Source organism: Bactrocera latifrons, unplaced genomic scaffold (assembly GCF_001853355.1).
Source record: "Bactrocera latifrons isolate USDA-ARS-PBARC rearing strain unplaced genomic scaffold, ASM185335v1 scaffold_220, whole genome shotgun sequence".
Classification (NCBI taxonomy): domain Eukaryota; kingdom Metazoa; phylum Arthropoda; class Insecta; order Diptera; family Tephritidae; genus Bactrocera; species Bactrocera latifrons.
In genome coordinates this window covers 179218-205556 of record NW_017535742.1, presented here as the reverse complement: position 1 = coordinate 205556, position 26339 = coordinate 179218, and the positions used below count along the sequence as shown (strand labels likewise).

The following is a 26339-nucleotide window of genomic DNA, read 5'->3' as shown; positions in this document are numbered from 1 at the left end:
TTTTCCACTCATCGCCGCTAAATGCTGATACAGCTTTTGCTTGAGCGGCCAAATGCTATGGTCGCTTGCTTATGCAAATTGCGTTGCATGCAACAGGGAAGCGATGCAACTGCGGCGAATAAATATTTAAAAAGCAAAAAAAAAGTTGCAAGTATGTGGATAGTTATAAAAGATTATAACGTTATGATTATTTGATGCTCAAGTAAAGCAAGATGATGTGGATGATTTTGAAATGAAAAAACAGTAAGGAAGTCCCAATCTTGTGGTAAAAGACGAAAAACAACCTTTTGAGTTAACCGCTTGGAACACAAAAAGTATCACCGAGAGATCCATAACCCACTATATTTTCATAATAGAACTAATAACAACACAATCCACCTGCAGGTTCACCTATTCGTTAGTGATATTTGATAAAAAGTAATAGCTAAGACACAAACCATCCAAGCAAAGACAAGATAGCTCGTAAACTTACATAAAACAAAAACTTACCAAAAACGATAGCTAAGACACAACCCATCCAAGCAAAGCCAAGATAAAGCTACAAATATCAAATCTTTAAATGTTCTATAACTTATTTTGTACCGGAATACGTTAGGCTGAAGATCGACTTCGATCAATGGAATGAAATATGATAACCTGTAGTACTAGATTTCAGCATAGAACAATCCACCAATGTACCTGGCTGTCCCCGGATCGAAAATCCACCAACCAGATCGATCATGCAGTGAAAGACGGCAGACAAGTCTCCAGTGTTTTAGACGACCGTACGCTCCGAGGTCCCAACATCGACTCGGACCACTTTCCTTTTGCAGCCAAGATACGCACCGGCCTCGGTGCAGCAAAAAACGCACGTCAACAAACACAAAAACCGCGAGACGCTGCAATCACAACAGACAGCCGAAAGGTTATTTACTCGACTTACAATCCGGCGCTCTGAGAGCATTCATCAACAACCAGATATAAGGAAACTTTGAGACGGCATTTCAAGCCCCTTACGTACAGCTGCAAACGAAACCATTGATTTTTGGGTAATGCAAAAGAACAGCTGATACGATGAGGGGTGCCATGTCGCGGTAGAAGAGAATAGACTGCCTACCTCGCAGCGTTACAATCGACCACAACACGCGAGGGATGGGATAAAAACCGAGGGTTGAAAGGGAAGCGATACGCATTTACAGACAAAAAAGATAGATACCAAAATGCGTAAGTACGAAGAGCTTGATAAGCTGGACAATAGTCGTAATCCTCGGAAATACTACAAAAAGATGCGACAAGTAACAGAAGGTTTCAAAACTGAAGCATACTTCTGTGAAACCCCCATCAAGGATCTAGTGACATCCTTACAGAATACTAAAGTTGTGGAGGGGACACTTGTCTAGTCTGCTGAATGGCAGTGAAAGTATAACACCAGAAGACGGGGAACCGGATTACTCAATCCTGTTCCTCTGCTTATCTAGGCAGATACTGAATCGAATACGTTTAAAGCTGGCGTGTTCCCATCCATCCGAACAACATGATCTAGTCAGATTAGCCGCTGTCTCTTGATTCGCTGAACTATGTCAATATGTCATACTTATCGTTGCATCGACTGACGTATTCGCCATTGGGTAGCCCGCAGCTACCGGGTCTATATTTATTCGCCAGAAATTATGCAAAAATCTATGTTTCGTAATTTTCCAGACAACTACCACCACATTATCGACGGAGAATTTCTTACTAAAAAAAAATATTCAAATTCTTGCTGTTATTTCCCCAGTGCATCTAATATATGCTTGCAAGACAGAAATTCGCCGCAAAACTTTTCAATAGTCAGTAAAAATTATGTCTCTCCAAGGCATTGCGGTTCAGCTGGTATGCCTTTTCAGCAGCAATTTTCAAGCTCAGCAGACATGAGTTCATTAAACTGATGATGCTTATTCAGAACTCAGCAAAGTTTTCCGTATAATACAACAACAATATGTTTCAATGCGTGTAAGCACAGTGACAGAACTAAGTTCAGTAGCGCATTGTCAAAAGCAAAACTCTTTTATTTTACCCCGGCTCGCACTTATTTTCCACCACCAAGAAAATAAAACAAACGACTGGAAGTGTTGCAGCTGCCACACGCTGTCAGAGTTATTGTTTGGGCGCGTTGACGACAAAAAACCAACAATACAATGCATTCGCCGAGCACACTCAGCAAAAACAATAGTCACTACTATTGTAACTGTAAACAAATGCAACAATAGCGAAAACTACAAGAATGTGCTGAGCGGTCCGATGGAAGGGTGGACTCTTGCTGGTTTTTATGCAACAAAGTGGACCTGTCAAGCCCAGGTCGCGCTAAATATGTTTGAAAACTATTTGAATGACAGTGAAAAGCTAAGTGCGGAACGGGTGTGACTTGGTTCAAAAGCAAGAAAGTTGAATGACTGAGTATTTTCATAAATGCAAATAGTTTTTATAGGTTTTACAATAATCATTTTTCAAAAGGTTAAGTTGGAGCCATGAGCTTCTCATGCCATAAGAAGCAGAACGCTTAGGATAGTATATCTCTTCTCTAAGGACAATCTCTAATAAGTGGGGAAATTAGAGTTTTTTTTATCGTTTTTCTCTGCAACTTAAGACTTTACTGTCTTCAAACCTTTTGCCGTTGGTTTTATGAATCTTACGGGAGATCAGTAAGCGTTGTTCAGCAATATTGCTGCCCAGAGTGGAACATAAGACATCTATTGAACTACTTGACCTTACCAACGTTCATAGCGCCGTAATGATAGGTGTTCTTACTGGATGCTGTCCAAATAGCATACACACGCTATCACTTAAGAGTACGTAACTTCGTAAAACTTGCATTAAGAAAAATGATGAAACATCGAGACCCTTTTTCTTCTTTCTCAGCTTTCGCCAGACTTGAGACAAGACCGGAAACATCTCGGTTGTCATACCTTCTACGAATCAAACGAATTGGCTGGAATTGATATCAGACGCTTCAATAATTAAGGCATACTCAAAGCGCTTTCTCGATATACGTCGCTCTTATGGATCCGTATCTAAGAGTTCTGAGCATAACAACGGATAGGCGTCTCTATCTGGCCAAGTAGGATCGATCGTGGCCTCACGAATATCAGCCTATTTACTTAACCTAATCTAACCTAAAGCTAGATTTAACAGGAGATAAATTTTCCAGCTTTCAATTACTAATTTCTCTGCTACGATGCAATAAACACGAAGGAGACTCTGATTTTTCAATTTTGTAAAATGTTCTTACTTTGAACTTAATCTTTCAAAATATATATAGAACATGACCACCTAAATGGGGTTTCAGTGTCCCTATAGAACTTGTGTTTAAAAGCTCAAAGCGCAAGCGGCTGAATGGGAATCTTCTGATGGCGATAGAGTTGTCTAACATAAATTAAATACAGAAACCAAATCAATTTATGTACTGGAGAGATTCCTGTTAGATTCGGAATGTTAACCTAACCTAACCCACCGATTTTACTAACCCATATATTCCTTTCGATAAACCATATGGATCTTATTCGAATTTTCTAGAGTTGGCACTTGAATAACCGACCAAACCACGAAGTATTAAGAAAGTACCTTTGCAATACCAACTGGAGTTCAGTTCCTAGGTTTATTATTATTATTATTATTATTATTAGAGGAGTAGTCATCGTTTAGGATGTCTTCGCATGACGCAAATTTTAACAGACTCTGTGGTCTCTCTATCGATACTTTCTCCAGTGTATCATACCGTGGGGATATCAGATTCTTACAGCGTGGTCTGGCCAATATGGGACAAAAGCACAAGAGAAACTCCACAGTTTCCCTAGTGTCCACTACCACTACCAGACAGTAACCAGTTAGTATTCACATCATGTTCCTACAGTCTTTTATCGAGTGAAAATATAAGTTTTGCACACGACTTTGCACCAAGGAGCTCGTACCATCGGCTTTTGATTTGCATGATCGTCCCACCAGGGGGCTCAATATTAGGATCGACATTTTATCCTAATCTAACGTACACATTTCACTAACCCATATATGCCTCTCAACAAATAGTATGTATCTTAGTCGAATTGTCCATAGTTAATGCTTGAATAACTGACCAGACTGTCGTAGGAGATTTTTCGGTACCTTTCTAATACCTCGTGCCGATAACAGTTGTGGGCAAACATGGTTAAAACCGGAAAATCCTTAAGAAATAGCAAAAGTAATCACGGAGAAGTATAATATGAAAACAATGCAAATTTTCTGTATTTTCTCAATTATAACGGTAAATTATGAAATATTTCAGAACTTCGTTTGATAATAAACTCACCACCTTCGCTACGTATGCAAGTTTTATAACAAAAAAAGTTAAAGAAAAAAGTATTTCTCAAAGCAAATTAAATTCCTCCGACAACTACAGCCCGGATTTTCAATTAAATCAACCGCACATCACATGATCTTCATGAAATCGCTTACGTTATTATATGCGTAAGTTCTTAACATGCACACAACTGATGCTGTCAGTATAACAAGCGCAATGCAAATACAATTTTCGACTTATTTAAATGAAAAAGCGCAAAAAAGGGAAATTAAACCAATACCTTGACACTTATCGATGTTTAAAATTAATTAAAAACCAATGAAGTGAACATTAAAAGGACAGCGGCGTTGACATTCATTTGCCTTCACTTACGTTACGGCTGTCGGATGCGCAGCACTATGCACATAAATATAATAATACTCGTGTATAAATATTTATTTTTGTGTATATAAGTGCGCCAGTATTTGTGTGTGTGTGTGTAATTTTAAATGTCGTTCACACTTTTATGCCTCATTAAATCGCAGCCGCAGACAAGTGGTTGGATAACAGCACAATTGAGATTTGCCCGTAAACGGTTTTTCAGATTCTTCCCTATCACATGTTGCCGCATGGTGTAAGGCTACAATTGGCCCACATGTTGCGTCGGGCAAGATTTTATGACTCACACTGTGCCATTGCCTTGATTTTATCGTATTAAAGCACTTCAAATAAAGCAGCTAGTAATCAGCGTTGTATATCTGCGAATTGCAGTTTTAATTAATGCAATTCGGGCAAAGAGTTGGCCATTCAGCAGGCATTACGCTGACGAAGTAGTGGTGCGGTTATTGCTTGAGGTTTTGAGGATATAAAAATTTATAGGATTAAATGAATATTTATGTAATGGTGCAAGATGCAGTTCAGTTGTTTGGAGYTATCCATTTTGAAGACTGCAGAGGAAGTTATGCCACTGATTTTCATAAATTGAGTCACACCAGACCATCGCTTCAATACAACTGAATTATATAACTTACGAAAGATGGAACCATGTGCTGAAACGAAACTTTTACCCAAATCTCCAGCAGCTCACAACTTCCGCTCCTAGACCAAGTATCCTCTAGGGTAGACAAATAACAACCGTTTGAAGGCGAGCTAAAGGGAGAAGGCGATTCATCCTTCCCCAAGATTTTGCGCTGGATTTATTGCCCGTCACATAAAAAACACTCAATGAAATAGAAACAACAGCTTCGGATGAGGGACCCCCTTCTGAAAACGACCACTACAAAGGCATCAAGGATTAAGATTTACATATACCTGGAATGTTCGGTCACTAAATTGGGAAGGTGCCGCTCCCCAGCTGGTTGATGTTCTCGTTAGAAGGCTGACATCAACGCCATCCACCGCCATGAAATGTGTGCGTCCTTGTGGCATTTACTTCTCCTTCTTCTTAAAAACCATTTTGACCATATAAAAGAACGAAAATTCGGTGTAGGATTCGGGTGGGAGAGAGACTCTGTCGCCGAGTCCTGGCTCGATGGATGAACGTCTATCCGAAATCCGTCCTTCAACATATCGCTGATTTGATGTGACCAAAGATGTCTTCTCTGAGCGCTTGGAACACAGCGATGTCAATATCATGTTTGGCTACTTTAACGCCATGGTGGGCAAAGAAAGAGTCCCTCAAAGCCATAGCTGAGGGCACCCTTGAGGTGGACCCATGGACTGCATATGCAAGAGTATTAGCACATGCCGATATGGTTTATCGGTTCACTCGAACCTCATCAATCTTCAGTGGCTATTCGGAAGAGACGGATTGTAGTAAGACAACATCTACGCTACCTAGCGAGGGTGCCCTGAAAGATATATTTTGTGCAAAGCCTCGAGTCCGGCTCCCTTCCAGATCCGTCCAAACCTAGCTACCGATATCTACCAAAGTTTTGGCACACCTGATCAGATCTGAAGAAAGTGGTGTCAATGCGCACTCTCACATCTTCATGGTTCCCGAACCCACCATGTACATAGTTTCCTCTGATATCTGGCTTACCAACGCTAGCCAGTAGCCGCTCGTTCCAGGAAGTGACCCACCCGGGACACTGTCCAATTTATTGGTCGGTGCCACCCACATACATACGTTTCGTTTTTTTTTTTTTGGTTTTGATTTTGTTTTTTTTTATTCATTTCTATTACGTCCCCACTCAGAGCCGCTATCCAACTCCCGGAAAGCAGTGGCCTTTAGTGGTCCCAGGGTTTGGAAACCAGGGCCATGGCTGACATATGCGCTTATGAGCCAATACGTTTAGAGCCGACCAGCGGAAAAACGGAGTCCTCTTAACCTACACCTTTCGCATCAACTTGGTGATGACGGCAGAGGAATGTACCCCGAGACCTGCCAGGATTTTAACGACTCGGAGGCTGTCTCACCATTAACTATTGGCCAGCCATTTCTGTAGGTTGTTGTCACTACCACATACTCAGGTGACGAAATACTCCGACCACCAGCCCAGGATTCAACCGAATCAAAAAGCTTCAGTGCCGAAGTCGTAATCCGAGTCGATATTGAATGCAAACTACCTTACATCCACTTTCGTTAGCCATTCTTAATTTTTTTATTAACTTATATTATTAAATAATTTCAATTTATTTACCAAAAAATTCAAAAAAAAACTACAAACTCTGTTTTTATTCACTCAATAGATTTTTATTATTAAATTTCTTTTTGGTTTTGTTATCTTTATTTGCTTATCCTTGGTATAAGTATGTAGTATTTTTGTGTTAATGTTTACATTACAATAATATTATATATGTATATACGTATTTATTTTTGTATATATAGTATGTATGTATGTATGTGTATATATTTATTTATTACAATACTTGTTCGCCTTCAGTTCATTTTGAATGCTTTTTAACCATATTCAAAGGCTCCTGTTGACTTTTGTGGTAACATTTAACAATTTTAAATACATTCATTTTCTAGAAATGCTCATACATATTATTTATTATTTATTTATATAATTTTATGCAGATGTGAGTGAGTGTTACAAATTTTGCGCAATGTGTTTGTATGTATGTTTAACAAATTATGCTAAAATGCAGGCATCGGTAACTAACTGGTGTGTAGCTAAGTGAAAATATTTTGCAAAACATAATTGAGGTTTTATAAAAAATATTTAAAATCAAAAAGAATTTAGGTTAGGATTCGGTTAAAAATCCAAAAAGTTTAGGTTAGCTTTCGGTTAAAAATAAAAAAGTTTAGGTTACCCTTTGGTTAGTTTGTGTGCATGTCGTATTTGTTACCTATACTGTTGTATTATAGTACTGCAGTATTTTATTTTGTCATTATAATCATACTCATGTGTTTTTTGTCTCTAATATATGGTGTAGTTCAGTAATATCAATCGGTTCATAAGCTTAACTTTGCAATGCCTGCTTTTATTCATTTCAATACATTTACTTATGTTTTAAGCTTTTAGGTACATTATCTATATATTTTTTGTTTATTTCTATTTATTTTAGACTGAAAATTAAAAAACGAAACATTTTCCATATCAGCTGTTTACTTTTTTCACTTACTTACTCTCTTTTTTCTCTCTCTCTCTTAATCGATATATCTATATCTGCCTCTTTCTTAGAGCAAACAACTAAGAGCGGCACAAAACTCAAAGTGACCTCATAACTCTTAACTAAATTAGCAGAGAATTAAGCTTTCTCCTTGACTTTATTGCTTTCTCATGCCTTCTCCCATTTGTGTACTTCGCCATATTTCCAACTACAGCACAGTTATTTCTTTATTTTTTTATCGCTATAAATGTCTATGTGTATATATATATACTTGTTCTAAACAATTTCTGTTATTATCGCTAATTTTTCTCAGTGTGGTTTTGTATATAACTTGTGTATGTAGCGATTGATTGATCAATGAGGCGGATTTCAATAATATCATTCGTTAAAATGTGTTCCACATTTTTTGTTGTTATCTTAAAAGTTAGCAAAAAATAAATTTTGAAGATTTTATGCCGTCAGACAATTATTTTTTCCAAAAAAATGCCTTCCAAAACTATTAGTAATATGAAACAATACATTATTTCAATTCTTATAACCTTTTACTTTAATTTTAATTTCTATTTTATATTCATTAATTTGTTTAATTATTTTTATTTTCTTGTTTTTTTTTTTCTTTTTTTGTATTTTTACCAAGGTACAACATTTAGGTATATTACTGCTGCTTCTCATTGATTTTCTTGCATATAATTTATTCCAATTTAATATTTTAACGGTATACTTTATTTTATCTTACTCTTCTTTATACCCTACACATTTCTTTAGCTACGCACATATTTATTTTGTTTTCAACATTTAAACACTTTGTCTTCCAACATAGCTGTATATTTACTTTATAGCTAAAATGATATGATTGTGATGTGAAAAAAGCATTGCAACCAAAAAATTTCTATATATGAAGTATGTCAGTGCTTACAAGTACTCGTGCACGCTACAGTTTGTTCACTTCTTGCGCAAGCGCATATATATTTATATATTATTTATACACCATTCTCACTTCGCTTCATCTTGCAATTTGATAGCTTTGTTGAAGCTTTCATGACTTCACAGAAACTTAAAATTAAGTTTCATTGGCGTGTTGAACTCTAGTAGGTAACTACAATGCATTCTATTGCTAGCTACTAATTTTCTTAATCTTTCATGAAAGCTCCCGTGAATTTGAAAACTTTTCTAACATTTGCTGCTGAAGATTAAAGCTTTCACTTGATAAGTTTTATTTCTAACCGTCACTGTTTTATTTTCCTTCTTCTTTGAACGCCTTAGTTTGTTGAGCTTTCACCTGGAATTTGGCCTTTCTGCTTAAAATTCGCTTCTCAAATTTGCTATTTCCTTTTATTATTGAAAATTAAATATTTTTCCATACAAAATAGTGACATAGAGGTAAAAGCTTTTACTTGAAATTGTTCGTCAATGTTATATCCATGTTCATCTTTGTGAACTACAATACTTTCTATGAATACTTTCTTTCTAAAGCTTTCACGAAAGCTCCTATGAATTTTAAAAGTCTTCTAATATTATATTTGTGGTTTCTTTTTATTATGTTGTAAAAAAAATATTTTTTGCAGAACTTAGTGACATAAAGATTAAAACTTTCACTTTAAAATTGTTATTTTATTTTAACCGTCAATTTTATGTTCTTTGAAGACTTTCACCAATCTTTTACCTGGAATTTGGTGTTTAGCGTTTCTGCCTACAGTATATTTACTCTGCCTAACAACTATTTGTTAAGCTTTCACCAAGTGGAGCTTTCACTGTTAAATCAAAACCAAGCAACTTTCTTTTAACCTTTCATATAGCTGTTCTTATTTAGCACTTCTTATGTACATTCTTAATGCAATATGCTGCGCTATACCTAAATGAGAAACATAAATTAAAGCTTTCACTTTAAAAAAATTATTTTTAAACTTTCATTGAGCTTTCACTTATAATTTGGTATTTAGCATTTATGCATATAATAATTTTGTTCGGTTTAACAAGTATTTGTTAAGCTTTCACCTGAAACTAAACTTACAATTGGCGCTTTCGCTGTTAAATCAGAAGAGCAACATACTCATAACTTTTCCTAATGCTTTTCTTATTTAGCACTTCTTATATAAATTCTTCATATCATATGCTTCGCTTTACCTAGCAAGCGTTTAATAAAGCTTTCAGTTAAACTAAAAATTTCCAATGGAGCTTTCACTGTTAAAGCATCTAGCACGCAACTTTTTCTAAAGCCTTTTTTCGCCTGTTTTGTTAATTACTTTATAATTAATTACTATAATTTAATGTAATTGATTACATAGCAACAATGGTGTATTAAAATGATTAAGGTATTTAAATCGTGAAATAAATTATCAGTAATGCATTTTGCTATTAAATAATTGTTATAATCAAACATTATAAAATCAATCAAATGTACAATGTTTAAACTTTTTATCAATTCCTGAGTTTTATTGCAACAAAATATTTGCTTCAGCACACGATGTTGCCACAGTTTCAAGAATAAAAGATAAATTTTAAATACTTTATATTAATTACTTATATAATTCATGGATGTATTTGGGTATTATTTGGAAAATTAATCAAACACTTTATGTAATTACTTTTTGAGTGTCAGTGTCAACTCTACAATTTACCGTTATCCATACTTGTCATTACCCTATTTTTCTTCAGCAATTTTCAGCTGATTTTTACTGCGCTCTCACTAATGTACTTGCATTAGTTTTTATATAATCTTCAGATTTTTCATTATTCATTATATGTATGTATATGCCAGCATGTACTTATGTGCAAATATGTATATAGTATAATATTAACTGCGTCTACGCTACTGCTGTGTATTTAAAAATATATATTTTAACATTACTTTGTAGCTTTAGGTGTGTGCAAAAAAAACATTTTATTATAAAATCTCTCACAGAGTGGCATTGAAAATTAATAAAATTTCTTAAGCATACAATAAAACGCGGTAAATAATTTCAGTAATTATTTTTTGTGAGTTTTAATAAAATTTCTATGTCGCCAATTACTTAGCATTACAAAAAATTATATATAATTTTTATTTTGCTAATGCAGGCCGCACTCGAAGATATGTTTACTGTAATATTTTTTCGTATTCACTTTTCATTTCCCTTTACAACTGCATGCTTGTTTGTTTTTGTATATTTTTCGTGTTTCTTTTCTACTTTCTATTCGTTACAAATTCTACACTGAGCTGTTTTTTGTTGCTATTGTATTGCTGCACATTCAAGTTGATTGTTTTTCATTACCATGTTTGCGTTCTCTTTGTTTAATTATTCAATTTTATTTTTAATCTTTTTTAGTATTTCTTGTTTATGCTTTTCTTGTTTATTTATTTTATTTTATTTTTTTAATATCTTACTCTTAGGTTATGTAGTATTTTCGTTTAACTCATTTCATATCTAAAGTTTAGAGTTTTTCATATTAATATATTTCTGAACAGTTCAATAAAGTTGTAATTAGAATAAACACATCTAGAATAGTATTTTGCTAACTTTTTTTCAATGCAATGTAAAATTTACTAGTAAATATAATATAATACAGCTATTTTTGTGTTGCGTTTCCGCTCACTTAATTAACTAACGGTGTAACGAAGGGACAGTTAGTTTTTATATGTAACACTTAAGAAATAGCAGAGAGCGAAAATTTAAAAAATATTCAGAAATTGATAGTAATGTTTACCAGACTAGTAATGATTACAAGACTAGCAATGGTAATGAATACTTATGTAACAATTCCGGTTTCAATAAAAAAGGAAAACATTTTGGAAAATGTCTACAATACTAAACAGTAATGTAGAATTAATTGTAATTATGATTATAAATGTAATGATTATTTTTATAAGAATACTCGTTTTAATAAAAGTAAATATAAAAAAAAAGTATGAAATACGGAGAGGTATTTAAGAAGTAATTAGATGTAATGTAATTGTAATTATACATATATTGATAATGGTTTTGAACTAATAATAAAAAATTACCGGTTGTAGTGTAATAGTAAGCATTACCAGACTAATAAATACTGCTTTCGAGAGAATACTGGTTTTACTAAAATCAAATATTTTACACAATATAATTACATAAGGTAATTATATGTAATGTAATTGTAATTATACAAGTAATGGCAATAGTTTGGAACTAATAATTACAGTAAAAAAATAGTACAGCGCAGGGGTAATGGTTGTAATGAATATAGTAATCATTAATAGACTAACAATACTAACTTTAGCAAAAATGCAAGTTTTAAGAAAACGTCAGTAGTCAGAAAAATATGTTACTGAGCAGTAATGAAAAAGTAATTATATGTAACGAATTGGTAAATATGTAACTATATGTAATTGCTCTTAAAGTAATAAAAATTAAAAAAACTTGGGTAATCCAGAGGTACTGGTTGTAATGGCATCAGTAATCATTGTGAGAATACTGGTTTTAATAAAAATAAATGGTTAAAAAATACGTTCAATATTGAACAGTAATTAAAAAGAAATTATACGTAATGCAATTAAAATTATACATATAATATATGTTTAGCAGTTAATAGTCTTAAACTTTTAAAAAATATAATATATTGATGTAATCTAGTAGTAATGTAATAGTAATCATTATCAGGCTAACAATATTTTGCTTGAGTAAGAATAAATAGTTAACAAATTTATACATTACTGAATAGTAATGAATAAAATATGTAAAAATTTGTGTAATGCAGTATTTGTAAAATATATTGAATAATAATATCAAGAATAATCATTATTTAAATAACTGTAATGGCATTAATGCTCATATTTAAGACTGCAATCGTATGCCATTTCAAAAAGTGTAATAACAGAATGAAAAATGATGAAAATAGTATGGATAATGATTACATTACATTGGTATTAGTACTGGTAATTTATGTATACCAATAAAGTAATGATAATCGAAACATTAATAAGTTTAGTAACACTGTTATTACTTGATAATAGGAAATTTTTTAGTTAAAAAATAATGGTAGAAGTAATTATAATAATTGAATAATAATAATCGCCCTCCACTACAAATACGGTCTCTTAATAATTATACGATTAGATTTGTTAACAATGTTATACTACCAATATACTTACATATGTACGTATAAACTATACAAATAGATCTGATCAAAACTGTTCATGAAACTCATAACAAAAAAAATAACATATCTACGCAGACATATGTAAATGCAAAATCATCTAAAATATTCTTCTCTCATTCTTACACCATGTTCACACTTCAGCCAATTCGTCTTATTCAAAATTTTCTTTTTCCAATTTATTGCGCGAATGGGTTGTGTGGATTTGCGCCAGGTATGTCCAAATTGCCGCCCGAAGTCTGATAGGTGCCGTAGGTATTGCCTGTGCCACCATTTGGATTCATCTCATTCAAACGTGCATTAGAGAGCGCACGCGGTATTGGATTACTGGGCACACCATGTGGCGCCAGATGTGAGGTCTCTTCCGCCACCTGTAATATGAACGCGCATGTACTACAAACTGTGTTATATGCTAGCAACTGTGAACTTACCTGTCGCGGATCCTCCGTTGCTGGCAAATCCGAGATGAAGCCCTGATCTTTACGATAGAAATTCACGAAAATGAAAATACCCAAGACGACGAGGCAAGCCAGGCCATAACCGCGGAATGTTTTCGTAGTGCCGTAGTATGTGACAAACATGCCACCAATAATAGCGCCACAACCGCGTCCCAAACCATGATGTATACCCTGCAGTACGCCCTGTGCTGAAGCCCGCAGATGTTTGGGTGTGCTGTGCGCTATGTACGAACAGGAAGCGGCCCATACGGCAGCATGTGTAACGCCCTGCATCAGTTCGAACGGTAACACCATCCACGGATTGGTCGCATATGAGATGTATAAAAAGCGCAGCACATTGCCGATTAAACCCAAGCATAACACCTTTATATGACCGATTTGTGTGATGAAACGGAAGCTGTAGAAGTAGGCGAAAATCTCGGATACGTGATTAATCACAGAGGCAACACCGAAAAGCGTTGGAGTGCCGCCATAGTCTTGTAGATGCCAAAAGAGGAAAGTGAATATCAGTCCAATGCCGAAACCCATAAACCAGGCGACGAATAGAAACGAAATAGTTTTCATATCTCTAAAGTGCGTCAACACAGTCAACCATTCGGGCATTTCCTTAGTCGTCTGTGCAAACATTGTCGACTGTGCGCCCACAGCGGCCTGTGGTGCCTTGCCGACCGCCGCCGTGCCACTACCCATCGCCAACGTGGGTAAATTTAGCTGTGCAGCCAGCTCAGCCATGCTCTCATCTTCCGCTTGTTTATTAGCGCTGGCATCTGGGTTCTCAACGGGCTTTTCGATGTCGATGGGATCATATTTGAAAGTGATCTTCGAGGCCGAAACAATAGCGCAAGTCATCAATATCGAAAATATGGCAAAGCAGATGTTGTAGTTCTTCTCCATGTGTCCGGCACCGCAGGGATGATGCGAGAAACGTGTCGAGTGATCGAGCACAATACCGACAACGAACATAGAAATACCCCAGCCAAGTGAGCCGAACATGCGCTGATGACCATACTTATCAGCATCGTCGCCAAGCAATGTGATGACAGCTGAGTCAGCGAGCGTAATAGCGGGAGCGCTGAAGAATTCACCAATAAGTATGACGAGTAAGAGCAGGAAGAAAGCCTTTTGTATGTCTGGTGTGCGATAGACCATCGAGGAGAATATAGGGCTAACATAGTCACGATGCTGTTTGTCATCGTAGTTGCTGACAAAGTTTATGTGTATGGGTGAGATGCCGGCATCAATGCGCGGTATCAATGAACGTTTGCGTCTAAAGGGAAGCAAAGAGATTTATACTTGAGTTAACTGTGTTCTTCTGGAACCAGTAGACAATAGAAGCGATTAGTAGTGTTTCGATAAACCACTGAGTTTTCACTCCGCATGCACTCACCTTCTATGCGATTCCTCCATCGCCTCGCTGGCTGGCATTGTGAGTGTGTCATGTAAAGCCGCTTGCGAATGGTAACTCTCCACATCGTCCTTATTCATATCGCTCATGTCATAAGCGGAGAGATCACGCTTCGTGCGTGTCAAAGTCAAAACGAAATCGGTTTCATTCTTACGTTCGATGCAATTCACAGCCTCCGGTTTGATGAAGCTCAAAGGTATAGTAAATAGCACCCAACAGGCCAATGAGGCCAGCAACAACTTTTTGCCTTGTCGGCAGCTATAAATGCATTGTTAGCTCATACGAAAGAAATCATCACAGCCACACAACAAACTGTACTCACCGATCCGCATAGGAACCCCAGAAGGGTGCCGACAAGAACTCCACAAATGGACGCATACCAATCAATATACCGCACTGCCCCGGATTCATACCCATCTGTTTGAAGTAGACACCCATCAGTGGAAAGAGTGAACCAAAAGCGGCAAAGAAAAAGAAATAAAAGGCCTTCACCGGTATGAGTTCGTGTTCGGTGGGCCCAAAAAGCATTTCGATAATATCAGCGTGACCGCGTATTTTGTGCGTTGACTCTTTGGCTTCCGGATAGCTGTTGGCAAGATTTTAGTTTATTAAAAAGCATAACTCAAACTATTTTAGTAAACCTACAGTGTTGGATCCACTTCACCAGTAGCCTCTACATCGACACGAGGACGTGCCGCCATGCCATAAGGCTGTTGTGGTACGCCACCAGCATTCGGCATGCCACCACCATAAGCCGCACCGCCAGCCATGCCCTGATTACCATAGCCGCCACTTTGATCGTAACCCGCACCGCTTTGATCATAACCTCCACTTGTTTGATCATAACCTCCACCGGTTTGCTCGTAACCGCCCATCTGTTGTCCATAACCGCCGCCATAGTTAGGCTGTTGTTCATAGCCGCCACCACCGCCACCAGCACCGAAGGGGTTTGGTGCGCCACCACCGTACTGAGCCATGTTTATCTAAAGCTTATAGTTGTTAGTGTATTTTCGCTGTCTGTATTGGTCTACCTCTATTTGCGGTAAGCCGAGCTGCTGCAATTGTCATTTTTGGTGTTGTAAATTTTAGTGTGGTTTTGCAAAAATTTTACAATTAATCAAACCTTTTTGTCCACGCTATTGTTTTCTTATTGATATTTTGCTGAATTTCCTATATTTTAGTGTTGAACTATATTTTTTCCTTGTTTTCTTTTAACAATCATACACCAAGTCATTGGTCCCAATAAACTTATTTTATAATCTGGAAGCAAAAGAGTATAAAATATTATTTCAATTTTCTTCGCAAAAAGTGTGTGAGACAAAATTTGTCAGTGTTTCTTAAGTTCAATATATCATTCTGAAAGCCAGAAGCAGTTCTTCACACAAAAAACTGAGAGAAGGTCAGAAATTTCATTTATCGTTCAGTACTCTCAGAGTCTAATTTTTTCAGTGTTTTACAAAGTCAATATAACTTAATTAAATCAAAAAGTAGTTCCTCATAAAAAAAATAAAGGAAGTGTCCATGGAAATTTCTTTTATCGTTCTCGGTGATTTCATTTGTCGTTCTGTACTGCCACAGGCTAAGTTTGCTAGTGTTCCACAAGTTCATTATAACTTTGTGAAAGCCAGAAGTAGTTCTTCACCGAAAAAAACAGAAGAAAGGGTCCACGACAGTTTCATTTTTTGTTCTCTATTGACAGAAAACAAATTTGTTGGTGTTCCACAAGTTCATTATAACTTTCTGAAAGCAATAAGTAGTTCTTCATACAAAAAAAAATTCAGGAAGGGTACACAGTAGTTTCATTGGTCGTTCTCTACTGCCAGAGACCAAATTTGTTAGTGTTTCACAAGTTCAAAATAATCGAAATCGAAGAAAGCGTGCTCCGTAGTTTCACTTATCTTACTATAAGAGAATAAACTTGTCCACGTTCAATTAGTTCAAAAAATCTTCAGAAGCCAAAAATAACTGCTCACTTATACATATATGTATGTATTTTTTGCTGTCAATTCGCCATTGCCACAGACGACACTAAATTAATTGACGTTCCATAAATTCAATAAATTATCACGATAACCAAAAATAACTCTTTACATATCTGTATTTATTTGTTGTGATAGAAAGTTTTCTAATCGTGTCTTTGACAATTTTAAATCATAAATCATTATCGTTATAAATACAAGCCACCTTTGGTTCACAATTCCAACTGACCTTATCTTCAACTGACTTATATTTCAATAACTGCTTTCAAAAACCATTCGAACTTGGCAGCTGACTCTTATTAATGTCACTTTCTCGCTTTCTTTCTTCCACTCTTATTCTCTGCCACACGAGCGTACTGTATTTATGTGTCACTGTGTGACGTGTACAAAGAAGTATTCGTTTTCAAACAAGCATTTTTCGACATGGGCGCCTATTGGTATGCTTTAAATTATAGAAAGTCTTCCAAATGATAGAGTACTCGCTTAAGTACGTGACTATTAAATTTTTTTTGAGTTCGCTGTAAACATTGAAGTGTTGACGCACACTTTGGCATACATATAAAATTTTATTACCTCATATGAGACATTTATTTATTTTTCCTCTAACGCCTTCATAAGAATTTTATTATATTTTTTGTATATTTATATCTTCATTGTAGGCCACAAATAATGGGATTCACCATAGAACATGTTTTTTTCTCTTTTTTCTCTTTTTCATTTCATTTTTTTCTCAATTTTTCAGTACAAATTGAAAAGCTCTACAAATTGACAGAAATTTTATGTCGTCTTCACTTATTACGTCGCACAATTATTGACAAGGACGCAATATAAAAACAAAAAATATAAAAAAATACATCGCTGGCGGCAAGTGGCCTTCAAAGCATGTCGCAGATTGTAGTGTTATTATAGAATAAGGCTGTTCGCATATAATTTAGTGTTAAGCCAGAGGGGTGAGCGAAAACAGCGTTAAAAAATATATTTTTATTTAAACAAACAGCAGTCTTCGTACATTTCAATTTAAATTCCAAATAACCTACCTATTCCACATATCACTACATGCCACTCGCTTCACTTAAATTCCACCACACAAAGTTCAAAATCATTAACACCAGTCTTCTTGCTGCTAAATTGTTTGCTAATCGCCGCACTTGAACTACAATTAACTAACATTTATTTGATATTTTATCTTTTCATTTTTTCTCACATTCATTTGTGCTCATTTTTTATTTAGCTTTTCGTTTTTCATTTTTCGTTTGGCGTATTTTTATTTATTTTGTTTCAATTTATATATTTAACCTCTGCACTTTGCTTTGCTCAATATCATATTTCAGTTGAGTGTCAGTGTCGCCAGTTAACAGTTTTCTATGTCATTGCGCATTTTGCATTATCCACATACAAGCATATACACATACCAGCTGGCAATGGCTTTGAGCTACCTAATACATATACATATATGTATGTATATATAATTATATGCATTTGCATGTGTAAGGTCGCACGCAAATAACTACGTGTGAGCGCCTTGATGCTAAAAGCACTAATCACATATGTATATAACATACATATAATATATTAATTTGTCGCCTGTGCGCCATGGCGTATGTGCACTTTGCCATTTAATCTCCAACGTTCCGTACAATATATTACTCATACGCCATGTATTGTTAATGCTATGCTCTGTTTGCTGCCTTATTACACTGCGCATTGTTTTGTTAACGCGCTTTTATGCTGCAATTGTTCGTTTATTGAACATTTTATGCAATCACTTGGACTCATATCGCACGTAAGCCTATATATTAACAGCCTTTTATTTTAGTTATTTTTTGTTTTTTGTTCTAACTTGCTGTTGGAGTGTGTGGTGAGCCATCCGTGCGGAACATTTAGTAAAAGCATTTCATTGGGATTTTATTAAAACTTGTAAGCGTGATAAACGCCTATTTTATTGACCTCAATAACAGCGTGATACAAAACTAATGCCTTTGATAAAATTTGTGAGCCACTTTGTATGGCAGCTATAAGCTGTGGTGGTTCGATTCAAACAAAATCTTCGCAAAATATATCATTACCTTGGACAATGATCTGTACCGAATTTCGTGGAGATATATTGTCAAATAAAATAATTCCCCATACAAAGACTTAATTTTTATCGACCAGTTTGTATGGCAGCTATATGCTATAGTAGTCTGATCTGGAAAATTTCTTGGCAAGTTTTGGAAATGGTTACAGTGATAATCTATGTCAAATTTTTTGCAGATATTTCTTTAAATAAAAAAGTTTTCCATACAAGCACTAGATTCAAATCGTTCAGTTTGTATGACAGCTGTATGCTATAGTAGTCTGATCTGAAAAATTTCTTCAGATATTGTGGATATGACTACCATAATAATCTGTACTAAATTTCATGAAGATACTTCTTTAAATAAAGAAGCTTTCTATACAAGCACTTGATTTTGGTCGATCAGTTTATATGACAGCCACATCTTATACTGAACCAATAACGGATGTTGACTGAAAATCAGCAGCTACTTGTAGTAAAAAGACGTCTGCAAAATTTCAGCACGATTTTACTTTTTCTATCCAATACTTTCTTCGAATTTATTGATTTTAAACTCTTCTATACTTTTGACAACATGAAAAAGTATATGGAAACATATATGCTCCCACTAAATGCCAAAAAATTAGCATGTCATATTTATTTACATAAATAAAATATATTATAGTTTATAAATGCATATATACTCATATGATAAAAAGCATTAGAGCTCTACTTATGAGTTTTTTATTTGTCAAGCAGCCAAATTCACTTTCCACGTGCTTTTCGCACCAATATTTCCATAACTACCCACAAATGTATGCCATAAAATAAGCGCACGCAAATTTTTACTAAGCACTCGAGACACAGAAATAGCTTGGCAAACCCTTATATACGCACACAAATACATAAATTAATACGTAGTACTATATTTCCACTGTATGTGTTTGTTTGTATGAAGTCAGCCAGTGCCATTGCGCTCATGCACACACACACGCTTATTTTTATATTCCTTTCTACCTTCACTGCTTTTAGGCAGTCAAATACTAACTATGGCTTGCGAGGAATTGCGAGTTAGAAAAAATTATTTATTCTAAAAAAAATTTGAAAATTCTGTATATTTTTTTAACTGCATATCGTCACCTAAAGTGCCAGACAACGTATGATCAATATAATTTTAAAATGGTTGTCAGATATAATAACCAATATATAACCATTTTATAACCAAACCTCCAATTTTATTTCAATATGAGTGTGTGATAATCAATTTATAATCATTTTATAATCAAAACTAAAGTTTTGTTTCAATTATTTCTGCTTGAAATATATTGCATGGTAAATTTTACGCATTCCTATTTTTGTTGTTTTTTTTCATACACTTGTTGTTATTGTGTTTGCATCATCCTGCCTCATATTTGTCCACAGTCAGCTTTATCCAATCAAATCGCATACTTAAAATTATCACCATGCTTTCTTGTTGTTTTTTCTTACACTTAGTGATTTTTATTGTTCTCTCTTAACCACCTTCCTGCAACTGTCAACTCAATGCTCACATTCAAGGTAGCAGCAGACATGCTGTGCTATGTGTTGGTGTGCGTGTGTGCTGTTTGTATGTATACTTACTTGCCTGTGTGAGAATTGTCTGCTTGAGGATGTTGAAGAAAAGTCTGGCAGATGCTTTGCTTACTTAAAATTTTCTTCAAAAAAAATGTTTACTCGTCACTTTTAAGCAAATTTTCCGTTTTTCAAGTCTTTGATTTTTTTTTTCAAATTCTTTGCGCTTGCTATCAGTATTAGGCGTTTTCACTCGCCTTCAACGCGCCGAAGGCCAAACGAGCGCTGTGAAATTCGATTTTTTTCACTGCTTATCGTTGCCAAAGCATTTTCACCACTTTCACACACCTCTTATAATACACACACTTTTCTTGCCAGATTTTTACACACAATTTTAGCTTACTTCTCTATAAATTTTTTTCACAAACTTTTCTCCAATCAATAATTTTCACACGTGCAGTAAGTATATTGCATAATTTGGCAATTTGGTTGGACCAAGTATCACCAAACAGCACACAAAGCGCGACAGCAAAAATACATGCGCCTCTACTATATAATAGCGCCAGCACAAGTCATATATAATTTCTGCTGCTGCTTCTACCACGGTTGTCACTGGACTGCTCTGGCGCTCTACTGCTTTTCCGCTCAACTTCTTGTAGGCCACTCTCGCTCGATTTCACCAAACCGACTTGTCAAATCGGATTTCTTTGGCATTCACTCAGCGTAAGAAAACTCAACACAGCTCAAAGCGTGCAGCGTTTTCCAAGTAGCATTTCAATTTCCGCTTCATACTAGCAAATTCATTTGCCACTGACACCCCCTGTGCTGGTGCCTGCCCAGCGTCCTTCATGGCGTATGTGTGCGCGCTAAAGCGCATTAAATTCAATTCTCATTTTCCGTTAAGTGAATGAGCGCCATGCATATGTGCGCATTTGAGAGAGAGAGAGAGAGAGCATTGGAGCAATAGAGCGCAGAAGCTCAGTCAAGCTGTGTGTGCGTTTGTGCTTGATGAAGTCAATACCAATTCATTTATTTCATGCCGCTGAGTTTGTTTGAAATAAGCTGAGCTGCTTGACAGTTTCCGCCACCGAATAAACAAGGCACGAGAGACAGCGAATAAATAAATGTGCTTTAGTTCAAATTTAAAGGCATAAAAGAATATTTTTTCTTTTTTCCCCCTCAGTTGAGTTTAAGATTAAGTTTATGTATATTAAAGATAATTCAATCCCAGACTTTATTTATATATAATAATTAATTATAAGAAAGATTTCAACATGAGATTCATCAAGTGATAAGGCATGCGCATTAATTAAATTGAATTAGGAACGTTATGGCAGTGAAACGAATGCAATTTATTTCAAGAGTAGAAATCAAAACCGATATCTTATCTAGCGTGGTATACAGAGGACGGAAGCAAATCGTCAAAAATCTGTTTATCCTTTTATCTGCGTGGCTTTCTTGATCTTCTTACCGCTTACGCGATTATAACCAAGTTTTCAACAGTGCGGCACACGTTGCTCCATGTAGAAATCAGGTCCGTCTCTACCTGACCTAATAGAATGGAGATATTTCTTTTCCTCTGCTTACCCCACCGCGTACTGCGTCGAAAACTTTCAGTGCTAGAGTGTTTTCATTTATTTGGACGACATAACGATCTAGCCGTGGCTTTCTACTATTGACCAGACTTTCACCAAGCGCCTTCGAAAATATCGCTGAAAATAATATCGGCATCGACGATTTCAAAGCCGCCGTCAACAGCACGAAAAAAGCTGCCATCATGTCGCTATGTCTGAACTTGTCATCCCCTAAAAACTAATACAGCTGTCTAAACTGACGTTCGAGCAACATCAAAAACTTCATCAGGATCGGGAGAGACCGCTTTGCGCCGTTCGATACCAAGTTAGGTTTCAGACAAGCAGAATCTCTATCGTCTGAGTTCTTCAATCTAATGCTGAAGTAAATAATACGAGCTGCAGAACTAAATAGACAAGGTGCAATCTTCTATAAGAGTGTACAGCTGTTGGTTTACGCTACAACAACAACAACAACAACAACTACTTCGTTGACATAAGGCAATACGCCGACCAGATTTCGGACGCAACTAATTTCAGACATCCACTGACAGCTATTAATAGTGGAGTCATAAACACCTTCGCCGATTCCCTCTCAGCGAATGGCGTACTTGGAGTCAAATCCGCACCTGCAGACGAAGTGCCCGAGTTCCTGCCAGAATCGAAAGTGAGCCTTACGCAACTTCATTCTGGATGCTGTAGCGGGTTAAACAAACTGACCAAATATATCTCCCTCATGCAATGAGTCTCGGCATGACTCCAACCACCTCTTTGCATGCCAAGCTCAGATGTTTAGGATACCAGACATCCCTCTCTCTTTGGTTCGACCCCGTTTCCTGAACCTACCGTTAGATGACCTCTTTGACAACTTATCTGAATCTTACCACCCTTGTCTTCCAAGGTAACCATTAAAACAACAACCAAAACAACACATTATTGGTCTCAACAACCGCGCCATTGACATAGTTCGGCCAATCAAGAGACAGCAGCTACGCTGGCATGGATTTTCTCACAGCAAAGAGCTTCTTTCTACCTCTTAATTAAGAAACTATCTCAGAAGTATCCACATCATTTTCCGACTAGCACTTTTAGAATAAACAATTATTTTCTTTGGATGAAATTATAGCCTTCATAAAGTCACCTATCGAGATGAATAGGTTGCACTTACAGAAATCTTCCTCAAAGTTCGGCAAAATCAATTTCAGAAATAAGTAATCTATGTTATATGCGTTACAAAAATCCTTTAAGCGTTTTGATTTAAAAATTTTTACATACCTTTAAATAAAAAAGCTTCCAACACTCCAGCTTTCATTTAAATTATAATCACAGTCGAGAGATCTTTACTGGCGCGTAAAATCGAAGCCTCAAGTGGCATTGTCTTTCAATAGACTGGCGTCAAATTGTCTCTTGACTCTTAACAAAGTAATGATTGGCGTCTAGCGGCGGCAGTAACGGTCAGACAGGCGAAAAATTACCACACTTTGGTAATACAAAGATGATACAAAGAGTATGAAAACAATATAAGAAGGGAATAAACAAAAAAAGTCTATAATTAAAAACAAAGAATACGGAAACTGTAGTAATAAGAAAAAATAACACAAAATGAAGAAAGCAAAGTAAGCGAAATGCGAACAATAAAAGCTCAGCAGAAATAAAAGCAATGGAAAGTGCTGCAAATTGCTGACTATTCAACGCATTCACCGTCTGTCCTCACCAGCAACCGACAATGTGTGCTTTGAAGCGTGTGATTAAAGTGCAGAGAATGAGGGGCTGTGCTTATGTTGACTAAGAGGGAAAAGTGATTGTGGAAATTTTTGTGTATTTGTACTTGTATTAGCGTGTGTTCTTTTCGATTCCTCGTGGTGTAAGTGTGCGCATTAAAACTACGAGTATATTCAACAAGTGTTTTGGGATGCTGATATTTTTCATTCATATTATGTGATCAAATTTGACCGATACTGACAAAAAATCCATTTTGACATATTTTAATAAAAATATTTATTATCGCCTTCAAAATAGGCCAACTATTAATGCAATTTTCCCTACACTTATTTTAAGCCTCAACTGGGATGGCCTCAGAGGCTTTATTGAAATTTTTTCGAGTTCATATACTGATGTTCACCGGTATCAGATTCCTATTAGAAAATCAAAGTGTATTATAGCATTAGTCTTAATTTACTGGAATGTTGATTTCTTAAAATGATCGCTTAAGAAACTGAAAATGTGGTCAACAATTACGAAAGGCACCAAAATACAGAGTGATAGTTAGTCCGGCATCCACAAAATGAGTGATATCTTGGACTTCAAGGGTCTCCTTTACAACAGTTGAGAAACTACTGACCAATTTGGAGAGTTTGCACAAATTGGAATACTGCTTTGCAGATTAATATCGGTTCTGTGATCTTCCGATAGAGGCAACAGACCTTATACTGCTTGATAGTCCCGCAAGCAGAAGAAAAACGGAGCTTAGGTAAAAAAAAAAATTATCGTAACAACGAATCCGCTAAGAGAGCAAGTCATAGCTACTGGTCCAAGAGCTCCGATGTCTTTCCTTGAAGCAACTGAGCTTAATAAAGTGATTTGATAAGAGCAGAGGGCGCACAGATTGCCGGTCTTGGAAAGTTGAATAGACGATTATGGACAATTTAGTGCCCACAGTTGCTCCATCAAACTTATTCGCATTATCAAGATAAGCATACAACGATACTGTACATTCCTATCTTTAACTCTTGTTACTTGGTTGAGATTTTACGAATCATATTATCAATTTTATCATGTTTATTTCACCGAAAAATAAATATATTTTTTAATTTACATATTTCTTACATAACAATTTCACATACTACTATTAAATGCACCAGGAAATTTTCACTATCTTCTCCCACCCTTTTATCTTTATCGCTCTATCTCTCTCTCTTAACCGAACATGTGTGTGAGACCCACACCACCGAAGTAGTCGCGCTGTCCACTCAGTGGGCCACTAGTCCATTTCGAACCACTGCCAGTTAAATCGATGCGTGTATTACGATCCGGTGAAGACCACAGATTCGCTTTACCGGCCAACTCCAATTGACTGCCGAAGTTAGGAATAGTACTCTTAGTAAGGCTGGCGCCATGACCATTAATGTGGGAGTATTCCAAACCAGCGCCGTTGCGATCGAACTTGAAACCATTGGCRAGCGTGTTCTGTGACTTGAACGCATTGGCATCCAAACTGTGCACGCCGTTGTTGTAGAGATTCGCATTGACGCTTTGGGTGAATGTATCACGTACACCGGGAGTGTGCGTTTTCGAAAGAGCGGCGCCCAAACCGTTGCTGTAATGAAAGAATTCCATATAAAAATTATATTTGTGTACGCAAAACTCGAAACTTTATACTCACTTATTGTAAGCCAACGRACCGCCAGTGGTAACTGGACCGCGATCGGTATTTCCAGCAGCAAAAGCGCCAGCGACTAAATTGTGGTTAGGATCACCAATAGCTTTGGCAATGTCTAAGCGTGCATCGGCGCCCCCATTTGGATTACTTGCCAACGAGCCGCCAACACCAACATCACGAGCCACACGCACCAAGATGGGACGGGGTGGGCGCGTCGGTGGCGGATAGTAGACCAAAGTTTGTGGTCGAGCGCGTTGTGGATGTGTGTCTACGTAGGCGTTGAGTGCAATCGCAGCGACTAAGGCGAGCAAGAAGAGCTTCATTGTTATACTTTTCTTTGAAAATTGAGAATTTGCGTAGATTAGACTGATTGAGAGCTGATCACCGTTGTGATTGATTGCTGTGTGCTAACTGTTGGTTTGCTGAGCGCTGCAGCGCGCATTTATGCGATTTCGGAGTGGAACTGATCTCATTTTGCTTATCTTTTAGATCTCGTGAATTTTTGCCGTATTTTTGTGGTAGAGAACATCCCCGAAATACGGAAACTGTGAGTATAAGTACATCTATATGTAGGTTTGTACACGCAGCTGTTTTGCTATTGTGCTATGGTGTGTTCGATGAGATGAGCTGGCTTTCTTATCAGTTGCAATTTCACGGGGCTTCCTAGGCAAAATTTCTATACGTGCGAGAATGTCTTGCAATATGCATTTATATTTAAATATATGCAAATAGCTATGCAAGTAAATTAGGGGATTACTTTTTATATATCGCAGCGCTCTGAAAAGCTGAGTTTGAAACTCGTTCACCCAAAGGCGTTCTAAAGTCCCCTTTTTAATAAAATATTTTGTTATAATAAAGGTGAACAGTGATAACTTGGATGGAGTAATTTTTTATACATTTTATTATTAACTTCTTTCAATGATGTTAAAAAATTAAATATATGTATTTAAAAAAATATTAACCTTACATTTTTCTCTTAAAACTATTAGCAAAGAAAATATTATTGGTAAGAAGAAATATCTCAGTC

The 26339-nt window shown here is 36.2% G+C and overlaps 2 protein-coding genes across 2 annotated transcripts; both read right to left on the bottom strand.

Moving 5' to 3' along the window:
* Positions 1-12846: 12846 nt before the first annotated feature.
* Positions 12847-20954, bottom strand: LOC108968577 (major facilitator superfamily domain-containing protein 6). The gene is made up of 7 exons (XM_018932699.1): positions 20432-20954; positions 15921-16057; positions 15443-15852; positions 15120-15383; positions 14780-15055; positions 13366-14659; positions 12847-13305 (listed from the first exon to the last, which is right to left on the bottom strand). The coding sequence occupies exons 3-7, from the start codon at positions 15772-15774 to the stop codon at positions 13114-13116; spliced, it is 2358 nt and encodes a 785-aa protein (XP_018788244.1). The 5' UTR covers positions 15775-15852; positions 15921-16057; positions 20432-20954; the 3' UTR covers positions 12847-13113.
* Positions 20955-24710: 3756 nt separating this feature from the next.
* On the bottom strand, positions 24711-25713 carry LOC108968579 (attacin-B-like). Its single transcript, XM_018932701.1, has 2 exons — positions 25316-25713; positions 24711-25249 (listed from the first exon to the last, which is right to left on the bottom strand). The coding sequence occupies exons 1-2, from the start codon at positions 25633-25635 to the stop codon at positions 24850-24852; spliced, it is 720 nt and encodes a 239-aa protein (XP_018788246.1). The 5' UTR covers positions 25636-25713; the 3' UTR covers positions 24711-24849.
* Positions 25714-26339: the final 626 nt, after the last annotated feature.

Excerpts from the sequence above, each read along its gene's own strand:
- LOC108968577 (XM_018932699.1), bottom strand. The coding sequence starts at position 15,774 with ATGGCTCAGTACGGTGGTGGCGCACCAAACCCCTTCGGTGCTGGTGGC. Across the intron at positions 15,384-15,442 it reads GGTGAAGTGGATCCAACACT|CTATCCGGAAGCCAAAGAGT; the intron begins GTAGGTTTACTA and ends TCTTGCCAACAG. Across the intron at positions 15,056-15,119 it reads TGGGGTTCCTATGCGGATCG|CTGCCGACAAGGCAAAAAGT; the intron begins GTGAGTACAGTT and ends ATGCATTTATAG.